The sequence below is a fragment of the Neophocaena asiaeorientalis genome, unplaced genomic scaffold (genome assembly GCF_003031525.2).
Source record: "Neophocaena asiaeorientalis asiaeorientalis breed wild unplaced genomic scaffold, Neophocaena_asiaeorientalis_V1.1 scaffold114, whole genome shotgun sequence".
NCBI classification, from domain to species: Eukaryota; Metazoa; Chordata; class Mammalia; order Artiodactyla; family Phocoenidae; genus Neophocaena; species Neophocaena asiaeorientalis.
The window spans coordinates 7,781,454-7,798,787 of NW_020173116.1; the positions used below are offsets into that span (position 1 = coordinate 7,781,454).

Sequence of the window (17,334 nt, forward strand, 5' to 3'; positions counted from 1 at the left end):
ATGCCACTGGTGAACTTTTTAGTACTTTCTGGGTCAGCCACACAGGAGGGAGAAAGATTCTTACCACCCGGTTCCACAGGGCACCCTGTTTACTTTGCATATCTGGGGTAAGGCGGATATACTGGGTCATCACCATAGCATTGCCCATCAGATTCCACAGGGAGGAACTGCTTGTGCCTACACCTACGGAGAGGAAGTAGATCAGTTCATTCTCTTCAATACCAACCCGTTCGGAAAGCCACCATGGACCCTCCGAAAGCTGGAGTCATCACCGTTTTTTCCTTTCATGTCACTCGATCTCCCACCTTCTGTCACTCATAACATCTCAACTCTTTACCATCTTTACAGTTTCCTTTCACAAAGACTTTCCAGGTGAAGACCCCAGAGCACATCAGAGCTGTCACTTTATCCATGCCACAGTATCCACAGCTCAGATCCATTCTTCCCCATTTTGTATGTGAGTAAATTTTAGCACCATGAAATAAAAAATTTCCCCAGTTATACCAAAAGAGCTTGACCCTTTGGGGCTCTGGGGCTTAATCACATTCTTTCTTTGAACAATCCAAGCGTGAAGCTACTTTTCTCCTTACTTCAGACTATCAGCCCCTTGAGAGTGAGAACTTTGTGTCTGTATAACCCACGGTATTAGCAACGAGAAGGCACTGGATGCATCTGCTAAGTAAATAATCACCCTTAGCAGCAGTGTATACACTCCTGCACTTTGTGTTTTTGTTTGCTGTCCCCATATCTTCCAGTGGGGAAACAGACTTGTGTTAATTAAGCCATCTACACTGATGTGGTCTTCTTTGTAGCTAACCGTGTAAATTTTCTGGTTGATAAGCTGTGCCTAGCAGCCTACGAACACTAAACAGAGCAAAGCTAACCAGCCTCTTTCATCAACAGGGCTCCTGGACTGGAGAAGAACACGTGTCTTAACTGACAACAGAATTTTATCTTCTCAGTCCGGCCAAGTTCTACCCTACCTCTGCCGCCTGCTTTATTTCTAGCACATCTACAGCTCCATCCGGAGCCCGGCTCATTGCTAGTGGCCCTCAATCACTCCCATCGGTCGCAGTTCTCTCCCCTTCCCACATTCCTCCTGTTCAACTCTACGCTCCCCTTCCTCCAGGCCCGGCGCTAGCGGCATCCGAGAGTGCGGCTTCGACCTGCTGGAAACTCCCAGGGCTAACTCCGGGGTCGGGGGAAGGGTAAATGGGCCCCTGCCCTTCGTACCCGTGGCTCCCAAACACAGCGAGAGCCCCCGGTGCCCCCACCCACAGCCGGCAGCATCCTCGGGGCCATGAAGCTCTTCACCGCCCCCGCCTCTCCGGACAAGCTCAGGTCCGGAAGCTCTCCCCAAGCACGACCACCTCGCCCCCGGCGCCTCACCCTGGTAGGGCTTCGACAGCGAGTGCTCCCGTTTCAAGTACTCGAACGTTTGACCCGCCCTGACTTGCCGTGGCCCCTGCCCAGACCCCAACAAAAGAAGAAGGAGCAACATCCTGGACCCATCCCGAGCCGACAAACGCCGCCGCCACAGCTGCCACCACCCAGAGGGTTGCAGGGCCGCCGCCATCTTTCCCACTGCCTTCCCTTCATCGAAAGCCCGCCCCGTCGTCCAAGCCATTGGCCCATGGAACCACCTCCTTCACGTCCTATTGGCTCTCGTTGAGTCCCCGCCCCCACAGGTGAGCATCTCACCGATTGGCTGGCTTGAGTACAAGTTTGCCTTGCCAACTCAGGAAAGGGGCGTGGCCGAATGCCTGGATTTCCTTATTTGCATTTGTCCTGAGTGCCACTAGGCCTGCTGGGATACGTAGTGATTTCCATTTCGTCTATACATTCTAGAGTAAATTTAAAGAGATAAAATGTTTCTTCCAGTTCCACGCAAACGTTTTAGCCTCTCTGCCATAGTACCCTCCTGACCGTGCGAATCTATCAACTGATCTCTAGAACTGAAGGGAGAAATAGACAACTTCACAACTCCAGCAGTTGGAAAATTATCAGGAAAATTATCAAATTTATAAAAGACTTGAAGAGCATTATCAAACAACTTGACCTGATGACATTTATAGAAATTCCAGCCAACAACAGCAGAAGACACATTTTCTTCGGGTGCAAAAGAAACATTTCCCAAGATAATCTGAACCAAAAAACCCAAACCTGCACACATTTAAAAGAATTGAAAGCACATAAAGGATGTTCTCCTATCATTACAGTATTAGACTAGAAATCAATAACAGAAAGATTTCTGAGAAATCTCCAAATGTTTGGAAATTAAACTAACTTCTAAATTACTCGTGAGGGAGTAGGAGGCACTGGGCGACTTCAGCGAGTCCTCTGAGAAATGGAACAGAGTAATCAATCCTTTACCTGTTGGTGCAATAATACATCCGAGCCCTGAAGCCAAAAAAGTGAGATTCATCCCAGCTTCCATTCTCTTTCTCAGCAATTCCACCACCGAAACAGTAAATAATCATGTCTTGATGGTTTTATCCCTAACTATTTCTCAAAGCCATCACATCCTTTCCATCCCTCCCTTTGTCTTTCCCCTGAACCACAGCAAGTGTCCCAACTGTTGTTCTGTCCACCATTATCCACATGGCCATCCAAGTGATCTAAACCATCTACCCATGCACTTTCCTGAGTGTCAGGGTTAAATAAGTCCATACGGGTAAAGCTCTTACTTCTTAGAGTACTGTCTGCCATGTAGTAAGCACTGCAGTATCAGCAGCATCACCATCATTATTAACAGAGCCCGGTATGGTTCACCATCACCTGTGGGGAAGAGATTCAGGCCCCTCAGCCATCTGCCATCTGGCCCACATACCCCATTCCTTGTCTATATGCTCCAGTTTCCCCTGTTCCCTCTCTTTTGCCCCAGCCCACTTTCTCCTGGAGGCCTTCCCTGACTCCCTCAGCCAGCGGGCAGTGCCCCACTCTGAGCTCTCAGTGTTTCCAAGCACATTTCTTACACGGTACTTGCCAGCTCTGTGTCTCTGTCTTCCCAATAGACTTGACCAAAGTTAAATCCTTCTTTCCTGAGCATAAATATATTTAGTAGGAGATATATGACTATGAGCCTGTTTATGGGGGATCAACTTTTTAAAATTAAAGCTGTCACAGCTATTGATCTTTTACACACTCCACACAGAGCAGATGACTGGTGATAAGACATTAGGAATTGAATATAACTATCCGTGTCATACCTTGGCTTTAAAACCGTGCATGCCTCCCAATTACCACAGGATAAAATCCAAACTCCTTAGTGTAACATTCAAGGCCCTGCTCAGCCTGAGTCAAATCAGGCTGTACACATGTCTATTACAATGTATGTCATTCTGAATTATGGTGCTCAATTAGCAGATTATATGTTTGTTTCCCCAGCAAGTCTGAGAGCTCCTGGACCACAGGGAGCAGATCTTACTCATTTCCTATCCCAGGCCCCACCCACTTCCCCACTCCCTAACCCATCACCCAGCACATAGTAGGGATTCTCATTGTTTTGAATAAGATTATTTTCATTGTATTTCTCTATCAGCTGGAATTTTTTTACTGTGGTAAAATATACATAACAAAGTTTACCATTTTAAGTACACAGTTCAGAGGCATTAAGTACATTCACAGTGTGCAGGCTGTGAGCTTGATATTTGGTAGATTATGTCAGGAGATGTCTCATTAGGAAACTCATTACAATGAATAAAAAGGGAATAAAAGAGAAGGGTGTAAAAGACAAAATGCACAGGACAATAAATCAGACTGTTGCAAAAGGGACAATGTTCACTAATGAGGAATGCATCAAAGAAAAGGAGGGAACTGGGGTTTTACAGAGGCGGGTAAACAAGGGAGTCATCATGAGCAAGGCTGGAGAGGGTCTTATCTGAGTCAGTGAGGAAGGGTGGAAGGGGGTCTTATCTTGGAATATTCTAGAACAGGATAGTCCTTTGAAGTTGGCTATTTTCAGAACTCAAAATGGGATGAGGCGGGACACAAAGCAGGGGAGGCATTTCTTGACTGTAGCTGCTTTCCAGAAGTACAAGGTTCAGATAAAGTTCAACATGTCAAGGTGTTGAGGGGAGGTGGAAGAAAGAGAAAAAGGAGCCCTGCCCCCCCTCCGGCACTGCCCTACACACACATAGAGGCACCTTCTGAAAGCTGGGTCAGGTCTTGACCGACCACCCTTTCAGCTGCCTGATATCCCTCTTTTTCTCCACAGAATCACAATCTAGGGCTGCATAGCTCCAAGGTGGGGGCCATTCATGTGCAAAGTGAGCTGTGAATTCTAGAGTTCTGGTTGATTCCTACTTTCCTGTCTTCAAAGTCAAACAGGAGCACCTTAAAGCCTGATGCTGCCCACTCCATGAAGGAGGTTCCAAGGTAGAATCTTGGCCCCATCCTTTCCCTCCCTTCCACCCTGCAATTCCCCCCCTCTTTTTTTTTTAATTGAAGTATAGTTGATTTACAATATTGTGTTAGTACCAACCTTCAGTTCTAAACCTTGATATTCCATTTAAATCTACCCTCATCCAAACCTAGGACACAAAGCAGGGCCTAATGTCAGCCCTCCCCAAACCAGGTAGACCATTCCTCCCTCCTCAGAGATCCAGGCTGAGCTTTGGGGTTGAGCCCATCTTCAGCCCTAAAGTTGCAGCTGACCTGGCCCCACCCCCCTCCATTTCCAGTTCTCCCAGCAGACCCTGGAGCATAGAAGGGGACAGTAGCTCCAACACTAATTGGCCAACTATTTTCCATGGCAACTTACAAATTCTGACCTCCCAACAAGCCACAGTATTAGTTAAGAAATCCACATTTGGGTTTATCACTTAGTTACTTGCTTAGTTAGTGTGACTTACCTTCTCCAATCTGTTAATCCATCAGTGAATTAATAAAAAAACAATATCCTAAGGACCAGATCTTAGATCTGTGATAGCTCGATGAAGTGGGAGAACTCTTACGAATTAGGGACTGCCTCCAGGCATCCAGATGCCTGCTTGTCACAGAGTTGGGATATAAGTGGCACCAAGAGTTACAGAACGGGGCTGGGGGGAGGAGAACTCTGGCATGTTGGAGTTGGGATGAAAACATCTGCCCTTTTGAAACCCAGCTCTACTGTATGACCTTGGGCAAATTACATAATCTCTCTGAACCTCAAATTCTCTACCTGTAAATTCGGTGTGATGAAACCTACCGCACTTGATTGTTGACAGCATTAAACTAAAGAATGGATAAAGGATGCACACGCACCTGGCTGACTCTAGAGTTCTATGTGTACGGATTAGTGTTGTTTGTACAGCTTTGCCATGGCTTGCTCACTTGTGTTCTGGACTGTGTTCTGGGAAAGTGGGTTTGGTCCCTTTGAAAGAAAGTACCTGCGTTAGAAGTAGGTTTATCAATGAAGTAGAAACCACTGGCTTATTTGAGGGTATTGTTCAGGGATCTGGGGTGCGGAGTGGAAGTGTGTAATGTGCAAATCTTATCACGGGGTTTCTAATTAGAAATACAACAAGCTATAGCTTTGAAGGCCAAACAGCTAAGTAAAGTCTTTGTTGGGTATAATTGTCCTCACTCTCCTTCTTCCTGTGGTAGATGAACAGATGGAGGAGCCCTGAGCTCTCCAGGAGTTGGATGTGTAGGGAAGTGCATGGATACAGCTGAGCTACAGCTATGACAGAAGCCATGGGAGGGGGTGGATGAGGAGGGAAATTCTCATTCTGTGCAGAGAACTCAGAGCCCATCTCTGCCAGGAATGGCAGGCTCTTCAGGATGAGTGGATGCCACGGAGTCAAGGGAAGCCATCCTGTGGCTTCGGAAATTAACCTGGCCCGAAGTCTTAAGCCAGCCTGATGACGGCTATTTCCAAAGTCAGATGGAGGGTTGTTGGCTCTGGGAGAGAGCCAAGAAGTCAAGGTTAGGCTACACACTAAAAGACAAAAACTGAAGACTAATGTGTAAGAAGCCCAATTATAAAGACATGGCTTTATTTCTTTAAATCATACTCCACTTGGAATTTCTTTAAACAACTAGACTGATGCACGGCTGTTTTATAATAAAGATTTCTATTTTCTGTCATGAAAACTCTTATGATGTCCCTTGGTTTCAACATTTGTCAATGAAAATGACAGCTTGGAAAGCATTGGTAGTACACAGGTTTGGGTTTCAATACATGGCTCTGTTGACCTTGCCTAGTTGTATGACCCTGGGCAAGTTATGTAACCTCTTTGGGACCTGGTTTTTCTACCTGTAAAAGGAGAATAATAATAACACCTACCTCACAAAATTGCTATAAATATTTAAATGAGGAAAGGTGTGGAAAGCACAGTGTTTGGCACATAGCACTGAATAAATGGGAGGTAATTTTTATTAATTGCTACCTGTCCCTTCACATCTGAATTACAATGGCAGCTTCTTTGCTGGACTCACTCCCACCCCATTTCCTCAACACACTGACCAAATTTTAGTTTCCATTACATCACTTCCCCAATAAGAATCTTTGTTCCTCCCTGACAGGATTAAGACAAAACTCTTTAGTGTATAGGCCAATGTCGGGAGTTTAGCTCTTACTTTAAAAGAAACTGAGCTTCTGGAAGGTTTGGATCAGAAGAGGTTTATAATTTATGTTTTTAAAAGATCACTCTGGGGAATTCCCTGGTGGCCTAGTGGTCAGGATTCCAGGCTTTCACTGCTGTGGCAGGGGTTCAATCCCTGGTCAGGGGAACGGAGATTCCACAAGCCATGTGGTGCAGCCAGAAAAAAAAAGAAAAAAAAAAAATCACTCTGGCTGTTGCCTTGAGAACAGAATGTGGGAGGGAAAGAGTAGGAATAAGGAGGCCAGGTAGGAGGCTATATCAGTGCTAAAAGAAGGTGCCTGGAGTCTGGGTGGTGGCAGCTGAAGTGGGGAGAGGTACCTAGATTCTAGATGTATTTTCAAGGTAGAGCCAACAGGATTTGCTGATGGATCAGACAGAGACATAAGAGAAAAAGATGAGCAGGATGCCTCTGGATTTTTGGCCACAGCAACTGGAAAGATGGAATTGCCATATACTGATAAAAGGGAAATTATGGGAGATATATGTTTTGGAGGAGAAATCAATATTTTAATTTTGGTGATGATGGCTTTATGTGTCTATTGAACTTCTAAGCAGAGAACAGGCTCTCCAACCCTAACCATTAACCCAGTAAGACCGTATGCCCAATTTTTAAGAGAAGCTGTTGGGGGTCAGCGTTGGGGGACGTTTGTTGGTTGATCAGTATTCAGTAGAGGATTTTCCCTCACCTCCTGTGACAGCCAGCCTCTAAATGGCCCCCAGTAGTCCGTGACACCTGCTATTCATGCCTTGGATAACCCCCTCCCATAGTGTGTCAGTTTTGGTACATATAGCCAATAGAATTGGAAAGAACTGGTGGTATGTCACTTCTAAGGCTAGATCATAAAAGACATCATGGTTTCTACATCGTCTTGCTCTCTCTTGAATTACTTACTCTGGGGAAAGCCAGCTGCCATGTTGTGAGCAGCGCTGTGGACAAGGGCACATGGAAAAGAACTGAAGCCTCCTGCCAACAGCCACGTGAGCGAGTCTGGAAGTGGATCTTCCATCCCCAGTCAAGCCTTTGGATGACTGAGGCCCCAGCTAATGTCTTGATTTCATCTCATGAGACTCTGAGCCAGAACCACCCAGCTAAACTGCTTCCTAGGGACTTCCCTGGTGGCACAGTGGGTGAGAATCTGCCTGCCAATGCAAGGGACATGGGTTTGATCCCTGGTCTGGGAAGATCCCACATGCCATGAAGCAACTAAGACTGTGCGTCACAACTACTGAGCCTGTGCTCTCGAGCCTGCGAGCCACAACTACTAAGCCCGCGTGCTGCAGCTACTGTAGTCCACGCGCTTAGAGCCTGTGCCCCGCAAAAATAGAAGCCACAGAAATGAGAAGCCAGCCCATCGCAACGAAGAGTAGCCCCCGTTTGCTGCAACTAGAGAAACCCCATGTGCAGAAACGAAGACCCAACGCAGCCAAAAATAAATAAATAAAATAAATACATTTATTAAAAAAATAAAATAAAGTGCTTCCTAATTCCTGACCCCAAAAATCTATGACATAATAAATGTTTACTATTTTAAGCAACTAACTTCTGGGGATAATTTGCTATGCAGCAATAAGTAACTAACATACTTCTCAAAGTCAGGTGAAGGGGGTGCTCTAAGAAAACTTGGGGGCTCCTGCAAGAAGAGGGACTGGCATCTTATACCACCATAAGCACCAGACTTGCTGTTCTGCCCTGTGACTCCTAGAGCAAAGGGAGGAGAGAACTGAAGACCTGAGGCAGAGAGAGGGGTCATCAGTGGAGTGGTCTCTACAGCATCCATTTGGTGGACTCAAGAGGGGCTGTCTGCCAGGCAAAGGTTACCCCAACAGCAAGAAGCTGGGGGCAAGGAGTCCCAACAGAAGCTGAGCTAAACCTCCCCCTATAAGAAGCCAATAACTGGACATAAGCCACACTCAGTCAAGCAGCAACAGCCATAAAGGGGAGGGGGGGGGGTCTAATCTGTGGGAGGTTAAGTAAAGAGAAATTGCCCTTCCCCTTGTCCCCTTGCCCTACCAGGCCCCAATGCTGGAGAAGTTTGACCCTGAAAAGGAAGAATGAAGTAACCCCCTCCACCTGACACCAGATACACACTCACCCCAAACGGGCTGCAGTGATTGGAGGAGTGAAAGCCTGACCAAGGCCCTTCCCCACTCCAAGTCCTTGGAGCAGACCCTGGACCCCGCGCCTGGAGAAGGATGACAACGAGGGGGCACAGGTGATGTAAGTCAGAAATGAGATGTCAGTTGTTGATGGACCTGACCGGGCTCCTGATACTACAAGTCACACTAAAGATGGTGGACCCACCAGAGACCTCAAGGAGGGCTGGAAGGGGGAATTTGGACAGAGATTGGTTAAAAGCCTTGATTAGAAAAGAAATAAAACCATGTCATCTTAAGTCCCCATGGAACCCTAGTCCTCAGGTGGGTATAGCACATGCAGGAGGGCTAAGAAGGTTTGGAGTCCAGACAGGTTGGAACAGTATTGAAATCCATTTTTGTGTGATCCTGAGCAGGTTTCTGTCTTTATTTTTTAGGGGGTGCTGTGCTGTGCAGCATGCGGGAATCTTAGTTCCCTGACCAGGGATCAAACCCGTGCGCCCTGCAGTGGAAGTGCGGAGTCCTAACCACTGGACTGCCAGGGAAGTCCCTGAGCAGGTTTCTTCAGCTTTCCAAATCTCCCTTTTCTCATCTGTGAAAGGAGATGACTAATGGTACCCCTTTTTTCAAGGCTGTGGTGAAGCTGAACAGAAGTACTGCCCTCAGCAGGGGGAGGGGACCTAGTAACAGACAGCTTGAGGCTTCTATTACCTCCATTTAGGGACCCTCCCCTTATATAAAAACCCAGGCTCCTGATTGGCCCTTCTTGGTGTCCTACCCACCCAAGGTCAATTGCTGTGGCCTGGGGTACTTTTGTCCGGGCCTGGTCAGTTGCCCATCCCCACTAGAACCCATGAAAATGGAGGTGGGACAGGTTCCCAGAGGAAAGGGAGGTGCCGTTTGCAGAAGGAGGGGAAGGAAACTGAACAGACCAGAACAACAGATGCCCACTACCTCTGATCTGCCTTTACCTTCCTCCCTTGGTTGTCCAGGAAGAATCGTAGATCAAAGAATTTAAATTAGGATAGATCCTAATTATCTGATCCAGTTCCCTCAGGTTAAAGATAAAGGCCCTGAGGCTAGCAAGATGAGCTGGTTGCTGAAGGCTCTATAGGTATTTGGTGACTTGGCAGTTGTTTGGGCACTTGGGAATGAAGATCTGTAAGGCGGTCTCCCTTCCTGGGTCGGGCTAGGAGCCAATAAGGTTTGGGAATCAGGAACTTGGCTCACTGATCTGGCTGGGCTGATTTATTGCCACATGTGGATTATGGAACACACTGTTGGCATGGAGGACATTTACAAGGAGAGCATTCTAACCCCCATCATCCTCATAGGCTTCCCCCAAAGGGTATTCCAGTGGATGCCCATGAGCAACGCATGAGACCAGTATTTTTCAAGTTGTGACCCTGTCAAGAAATCAATTTAGTTGGGTCAAGATCAGATTTTTTTCCCTAAGAAATAGAACAGAGCAGAAATGATATCAAGGGGTAAATACTGTCTTCTGAAACAGCTTTCTAAGTTATAATTTTATATATAAAGTTACTGGCTAAATGCTTCCTCCTCATTTCCCATCCCTGGTCCCCAATAGTATTGTTTTTGCCCTCTTTTTTTTTTTTTTTTTTTTTTGGTACGCGGGCCTCTCACTGTTGTGGCCTCTCCTGTTGCGGAGCACAGGGTCTGGACGCGCAGGCTCAGCGGCCATGGCTCACGGGCCCAGCCGCTCCACGGCATGTGGGATCTTCCCGGACCGGGGCACAAACCCGTGTCCCCTGCATCGGCTGGCGGACTCCCAACCACTGCGCCACCAGGGAAGCCCCTGCCCTCTTTTTAAAGGGAAATCCAATTCATTCCACAAACGCTTATGGAATGCCGAGTATTCCGGATACAGAGATGACTATGACACAGTTTTTGCCCTGAAGTGTTCTCAGCCCAGTGGGAAATGGCCTCCAGTCCAGATAAGGGAAGAGAAGCAAATGAAGAGGGCAGAGAGTGGCTGGATACTTTCCAGAAAAACAACCCCTGGGCAGTGGAATGGGGGTAGGGGAGCTTTCGTGTTCTACTTTATACACCCTGTGTTATTTGAATTTATTGCAATGAACATGTATAACACCTATTTTATAAGCCCAGCAAAAATATAAAAATACACGAATGGATAAATGAATGAAAGGTATAGTAATGTGAAAGTCCTGGCCTGGGGGAAGGGAAAGAAACCAGTGTTTACAGAGCAGTGCTTTCAAATCAGGGCTCATTTATTTGGTCCTTTCAATACAAAGAGAAGGGTCTCTTGATCTTCATCTTTAAAGTGGAGAAACCGAGGCCTTAAGAGGCCAAGCACTTTGCCCCAATTCACCAGATGGTAAGGGTCAGAGCCCGTGACATTTCTGCCAACTAAGAAAAAGGGTCAGAAACTAAGGACAATGACTCCGAAAACTTTGTTCATAAGCCTCTATAAATACTCAGCGTTCGTTAGCTTGCTCTTCTTAGTTTTTTTCTAGCGATGAGCAGTTAATCTGTTAAAATAGAAAAGGGTCAGACTTCCCTGGTGGCGCAGTGGTTAAGAATCAACCTGCCAATGCAGGGGACATGGGTTCAAGCCCTGGTCAGGCAAGATCCCACATGCCGTGGAGCAGCTAAGCCCGTGCGCCACAACTACTGAGCCAGCCTGCGCTCTAGAGCCCGTGAGCCACACCTACTGAGCCTGCGTGCCACAACTACTGAAGCCCACGTGCCTAGAGTCCGTGCTCTGCAGCAAGAGAAGCCACCGCAATGAGAAGCCCGCGCACCGCAAGAAAGAGTGCCCCTGCTCGCCACAACTAGAGAAAGCCCACGTACAGCAATGAAGACCCAACGCAGCCAAAAGTAAATAAATAAATAAACAAATAAATAAGTAAATTAATAAATTAATTAAAAAAAATAGAAAATGGTCTTTCCCTTTTGGGAGGCAGAAGGAAAAGCTTGCTGAGGTAGCCAGTCCTGGGGACGGAGGGTGTTCCAGTGCACCCGACAGGGAGGGAAGCAGGAGGAAGGAGAGCGGGCAGAGTCCTAGGTCCGGCAGGCCTCTCTCACACCCAGTGCTGCCCAGGGCTCCCCACAGGGGCCCTGGAACAGCAGGGGCTTCCCTAGGCCTGGGCTCGCAGGGTGTCAGGTCTCTCTGATCCCGAATGAGAGGCTTCTCTCCCTCCCAGCAGCCTGAGAGCTTGTCTGTAACCCCCAGCCCCCCTGCCCCCCACCAGCTCGACCTCCCCTAACCCCAGCCTCCTTTCTTCCCTCCGCACGGAGGCCCAAGGGGGCCACACATGGTCTTGTTCAGTCCTCGGTGATCTCCCCCTCAGCCTCTGGTTTTCCCCATCATCCTCTATTGATTTCTTCCTCCACAGGAAAGGGAAGGGGAAGGACAAGAAGACTGGCTGAAGTTGGATAGAGAGACACAGCAGAGCTAAGGACATTTGCGTGTCCTCTAAAAATCCTGGCTGCATCGTTCCCATCATTGTCATGGTATTGAGCTCTTACCATGGGCCAGACATCCTCTCACTCCGCACTCAAGAATGTCCCGGAGTCCCAGGTCACACAGGCAATCTGTGGCCAAGCCAGCACCCCCATCGTGCCTCCAAAGCTGTGCCTGAACCCGCATGGTGGGGCATCCTGCCTCCCGTGAGTCTGTCCCAAAGGAGAACAACCTGTCCTATGGCCGTGGGAGCCTTGAAGCCTAGCCAGTGAATACAAATGCTTCCTTCCCCTTGCCGCTTTGGCATCTGACTGCTTCTCAGAGGCACATCCTTTTATTGGCCTGGATCCACTGACCTGATGTTTTCATCCCCTTCTCTGGCTCAATGAAGTATCTGTCTCACACACCGGGTCCTCGTGTCCCCACGCGCTGGGATGACCTGCGTTGGGATGTGAGTCAAGGCAGCATCCAGGGACGTCCCTGGTGGTCCAGTGGTTAGGATTCTGTGCGTCCAATGCAGGGGGCATCGGTTCAGGGAACTAAGATGATCCCGCGTGCCGTGCAGTGCAGCCAAAGGAAAAAAAAAAAAGGCAGCATCCAGCTAACCTCATGCTTGCTCCTTCCCTCCTGAGAAAATTTTTTTTTAATTTTTATTTATTTTTGGCTGCGTTGGGTCTTTGTTACTGCGTGACGGCTTTCTCTAGTTGCGGCGAGGGGGTCTACTCTTCATTGCAGTGCATGCACGGGCTTCTCATTGTGGTGGCTTCTTTTGTTGCGGAGCATGGGCTCCAGGCGCGCGGGCTCAGTAGTTGTGGCGCACGGTCTTAGTTGCTCCGCAGCATGTGGGATCTTCCCGGACAAGGGCTCGAACCCGTGTCCCCTGCATTGGCAGGTGGATTCTTAACCACTGCGCTACCAGGCAAGCCCCCTCCTGAGATAATTAAATGGCATGGATGTATCCCGCAAATGCTCAGGGTTACTATAGACTTATAGACAGTGGTGAAACAGACCATGGCAGGTATTGAGGATGATCCGTGTCTCACTCTGAAAAGGTGTCCCACTGCTGCCAGTCAGGCTCTCACAGCCCAGGCCCACGGCATCCCTCAAGGGCTCTGCCCAGCCTGGGGCCATGGCAGACCTCAGGCTCTGAGCTCCACCAGCAGATGGGCAGCTTCTCTGCCCACAGCTCCCCATTGTGGAGACCCAGAGATTGAAAAGGGCTAAGAATCCAGGCTGGGAGGATCCCAGCCTAGGAAGTGGGAAAGGAGATCCCAGGTTACTAATTCGGGATCTTGTTCATCACTGGATACTCGGTGTCAGCTCAATGCCAGGTACAGAAAGGGCAATAAACCTTTTAGGCTGTCTCCCTACACAGGACCAGAAAGGAGGGGGCTCAACCACGGGAAGTGTAGACGTGCTGCCATAGGTCCCGGAAAGAACCCATCAGGCCCAGTGGAGTGAATGCAGTGCTTTCGGGTGCTTGGGGGTCAGGTATCAGGACCCCTTGGGGAAGGACCTTCTCCAAACTCCTTACTTTCAAATGGAGGCAACTCAGGTGAGTAAAGACTTCTACCCCAGGCAGAGGAACAGGTCTGCCCCCTAAAGGAGAGAGGCTTGTCACATGCACATCACTTTCTGCTGTTCTTACAGCCTCGTTCACAGGAGCCAGACATGGTCCAGGCTTCCTGCTTTGCACATTAATACACCTCCATCTCCACATGTCCCCACCACGCTGCGGGAAGTTTCTCAACTCTGCAGATGAGGAAAGGTTTAATGCCCTAACCAGGAACAAATGCCAGGCAGAGAATGAACGTGGACTCCAGTCTGCATCTCAAATACCTCCTCTGACTCTTTCTGGGTTGTATCATTTAACTATTACCCAAGGAGTCTTGTCTCCCCTGCAGACTGAAGGCCCTGGGAGGGCAAAGAAGAATTTCCTTCTTTCTCCCTTTCTTTCTTTCTTCTTTCTTCCTTCCTTTCATTTTTTCTTTCTTTTTCTTTCTTTCCCCTCCTCCCTCCCTCCCTCCCTTCTTTCCTTAACTGTATAAACTATTTAGTAACAGATGACGCCTCCTCCTTCATTTGCAGGGCATCAAGCATTCTGGACATTGTGAAAGCTTCCCTTTAAGTTACGATGGGCACCCAGAACAAGGCCGTATGGACCTCTGCCTGGGTAGCATGGAAAGGGGAATTTCTTTTCTTTACTTCATTGCATCTGCTCTATTCACCTAATCATGGGTGTGAATATAATCATGGATGGGTGTAATTTTTTAAAATTAATTAATTTATTTTTGGTTGCATTGGGTCTTTGTTGCTGCGCGCGGGCTTTCTCTAGTTGCGGCGAGCAGGGGCTACTCTTCGTTGCGATGAGCAGATTTCTCATTGCGGTGGCTTCTCTTGCTGTGGACCATGGGCTCTAGGCACGCGGGCTTCACTAGTTGTGGCACGTGGGCTCAGTAGTTGTAGTTCGCGGGCTCTAGAGCACAGCCTCAGTAGTTGTGGCACACGGGCTTAGTTGCTCCGCGGCATGTGGGATCTTCCCGGACCAGGGCTCGAACCTGTGTCCCCTGCATTGGCAGGTGGATTCTTTTTTTTTTTTACCCAGGATGGGTGTAATTAAATGAACTTTATCAGAGACTGATTTTTCCTACCAAATCCTCACCAGCGCTGGCATTTTTAACCCAAGTATCTTGAAAATTTATTTTTTCCTTCCCTTTGCTGGCTTCTGTCATTGGGCTCAGTGCATGCATAGAATGCTTCTGAGTACAGATAGTCTGAAAAGGGCAAAATAAAAATAGCCAGTGGGTCGATAATAGAATGGGAAATTCTCTAAGTACTGTAGGGGAGGGCACTGGTCCTAAAGCCGGCTGGAAAGAGATGAGGGCAGAAGCATCCCTGACAGCTGGGCTTGCTCCGAGGTGATGTAGGTGGCTCATGCTGGTCAGTGGACATGGGAGGGAACAGCTGGTCAAAAGTTCTGCTTTCTGCTTTTCTTTCTTTCTTTCCTTTTGGCTGTGTTGGGTCTTCGTTGCTGCACGTGGGCTTTCTCTAGTTGTGGCAAGTGGGGGCTACTCTTCGTTGCAGTGCACGGGCTTCTCATTGCCGTGGCTTCTCTTGTTGTAGAGCACAGGCTCTAGGCGCGCAGGCTTCAGTAGTTGTGGCATGTGGGCTCAGTAGTTGTGGCTTGCGGGCCGTAGAGCTCAGGCTCAGTAGTTGTGGTGCACGGGCTTAGTTGCTCCACGGCATGTGGGGTCTTCCTGGGCCAGGGCACGAACCAGTGTCCCTTGCATTGGCAGGCAGATTCTTAACCACTGCACCGCCAGGGAAGCCCTCTGCTTTTTTTTTTTTTTTCCCTCTGCTTTTATTCTGTGCTGGCCAGTGCCCATCTGAGTCTCCTGTTTTCTGGAAAACTGGCAGGCTGGACACTCACTATGGAATATGAAGTGAGGCATCTGCAAGGGGTCGCTTCAGGCTGGCCTAGCACACAGTATCCTCTACCCCTGCTAACAGGGCTTAGTTGAATCAGGTCTCTGCCACCAGGCCTCCTCCTAAAACACTATATTATTGTTCCTCTCTGTATAGTCTCCTTCCGGCTGGTATTGATTGTTGCTTTTATTGGCAAACAGTATACCGTAATAAAAATAAACACAAGTGTTTCTGCAGGGAGACAGTGAAATGGATTCTGTCTCCAGGGCTGGGAAAAAACTTGGTCCAAGACCCAGTGGTCAACCTGGTACCCGATCCTCCTGTCAGCACACCTCTGTAATTATAAGGATGTTTGTCTGTCTGTCTCCTTCTCCCTAACTGGATGGCAGCTGCGGTTGGTCTTTCCCCCCCACACCGAGCGCTTGGTGCTCAATTCATAGTTGCCGACTGACATCGAGGTAGGGCCGCCCAGGAAGCAGTCATTTCAGGGCTGGGCCTGGTGCTGCGCGTCTCAGCTTGTTTCCACAGGCAGCTGCCCCAGGGTCAGTCACCACAATTTGGGGTTAGGGGTTTGGTCCCCGCAGGGCAGATAATAACAGCAACAACAGCTGCATAGTCAAAGAACATTCAGAGTTGTTCTGTCCTGTTCAGTGCCTAGGCCAGCTGTTCCCACAAGCTTAGTGGGATGCTGCTGTGTTATCATTCTTATCCCCATTTTACAGATGAAGAAAACGGGGCTGAGAGACATTCTAACTTGCCTTACGCAAAGTCACACAGTCCTGCTCTTAAGATAACAGTCTGGGGTGGACTCTGATTTGTGCCTAGACTCAATTTCTTCATCTGTAATATGGAAATAATAACACTACCTCTTAGGGTTGTTGGGAAGATTAAAAAAATATTATGTATGTGTTTGTTTATTGCCGGTTTTCTATCCTAGACTGCTAACTCCAGGGGGCAGGAACTTTGGCTCATTCACTGCTGTACTGTTTGAGTCTGGAACAAATGACTGTAGTAGGTGCTCAATATTTGTGTCCTAAATGGAAATGACAGACCCTGGCCCTTCTATCTGCGGGTACATCCTACAGCTTCAGTTCCCCAGATTTTCCCTCCACTGGCCCCCGAAAGGAGACCTCGGGCCTGGGCCTGGGGAACCCACTTCTGGTCTTGGGACAAGGTGGGCAAAACCCCCGGAAGTTCCAAAACAATGCCGGTGGACTTGAAGACCTCCCTCAGGCCTATGCCCTCAGGTTCTCCTTTTCTTTTTTCATAGCAGAAAATCAATTTTCTCACCCGAGCACAACGCGGTGCTGCTTCCGAGAGGTTCTTGCAGAGAAGGGCCACCGCCCCGAGCTGCAGATTTCTGGGGAAGGGAAAAGAGCCCAGCAACCAAGCCCAGTCTGGGCTGCGGAAGAGGAACTACGTGGTCGAGAGAGCAGGTCGGGGAGGAGCAAAGAGGGACCCGCCGAGAGAGCGGAAAGGCGTGCAAGGAGAAGGGCGGGGCGTGCGCTCGCCCGCGGCTCCCGCGCTCCCACGCCGCCCCACCTTAAATGCCGGACCTCCTTAAGGGAGGGCGCTGGAGCCGCGCGCCAGGGGGCGGGGGCCTCCCATGCAAATGAGGGGCGTGGCGTGGCGTGGCGGGCGGGGCGCTGACCTGACGTCAGGCAGGCGGCCCGGGCAGTTGGCTCGGCGGCGGCGGAGCGGCAGGATCGGCGGCGTGAGAGGGGCTGCGCGGAGGGGCGCGGGGAGCTGCGGCGGCCGAGCCGGAGCAACATGGCGCCGGTG

General features: G+C 49.0%; 1 protein-coding gene across 6 annotated transcripts in view; it reads right to left on the bottom strand.

The window, feature by feature from the left end:
• The window catches only part of LMAN2L (lectin, mannose binding 2 like), a 39,821-nt gene extending 22,874 nt beyond the window's left edge, over positions 1–16,947 (bottom strand). For 2 of the 6 annotated variants that reach the window (XM_024744032.1, XM_024744030.1), the window contains exons 1-2: positions 1,390–1,577; positions 65–183 (exon numbers count right to left, since the gene is read on the bottom strand). In XM_024744032.1, coding sequence (XP_024599800.1) covers positions 65–183; positions 1,390–1,576 — 306 coding nt within the window. In that variant the 5' untranslated portion in view covers position 1,577. The other 4 variants (XM_024744029.1, XM_024744031.1, XM_024744034.1 and 1 more) reach the window with 4 other exon arrangements.
• Positions 16,948–17,334: the final 387 nt, after the last annotated feature.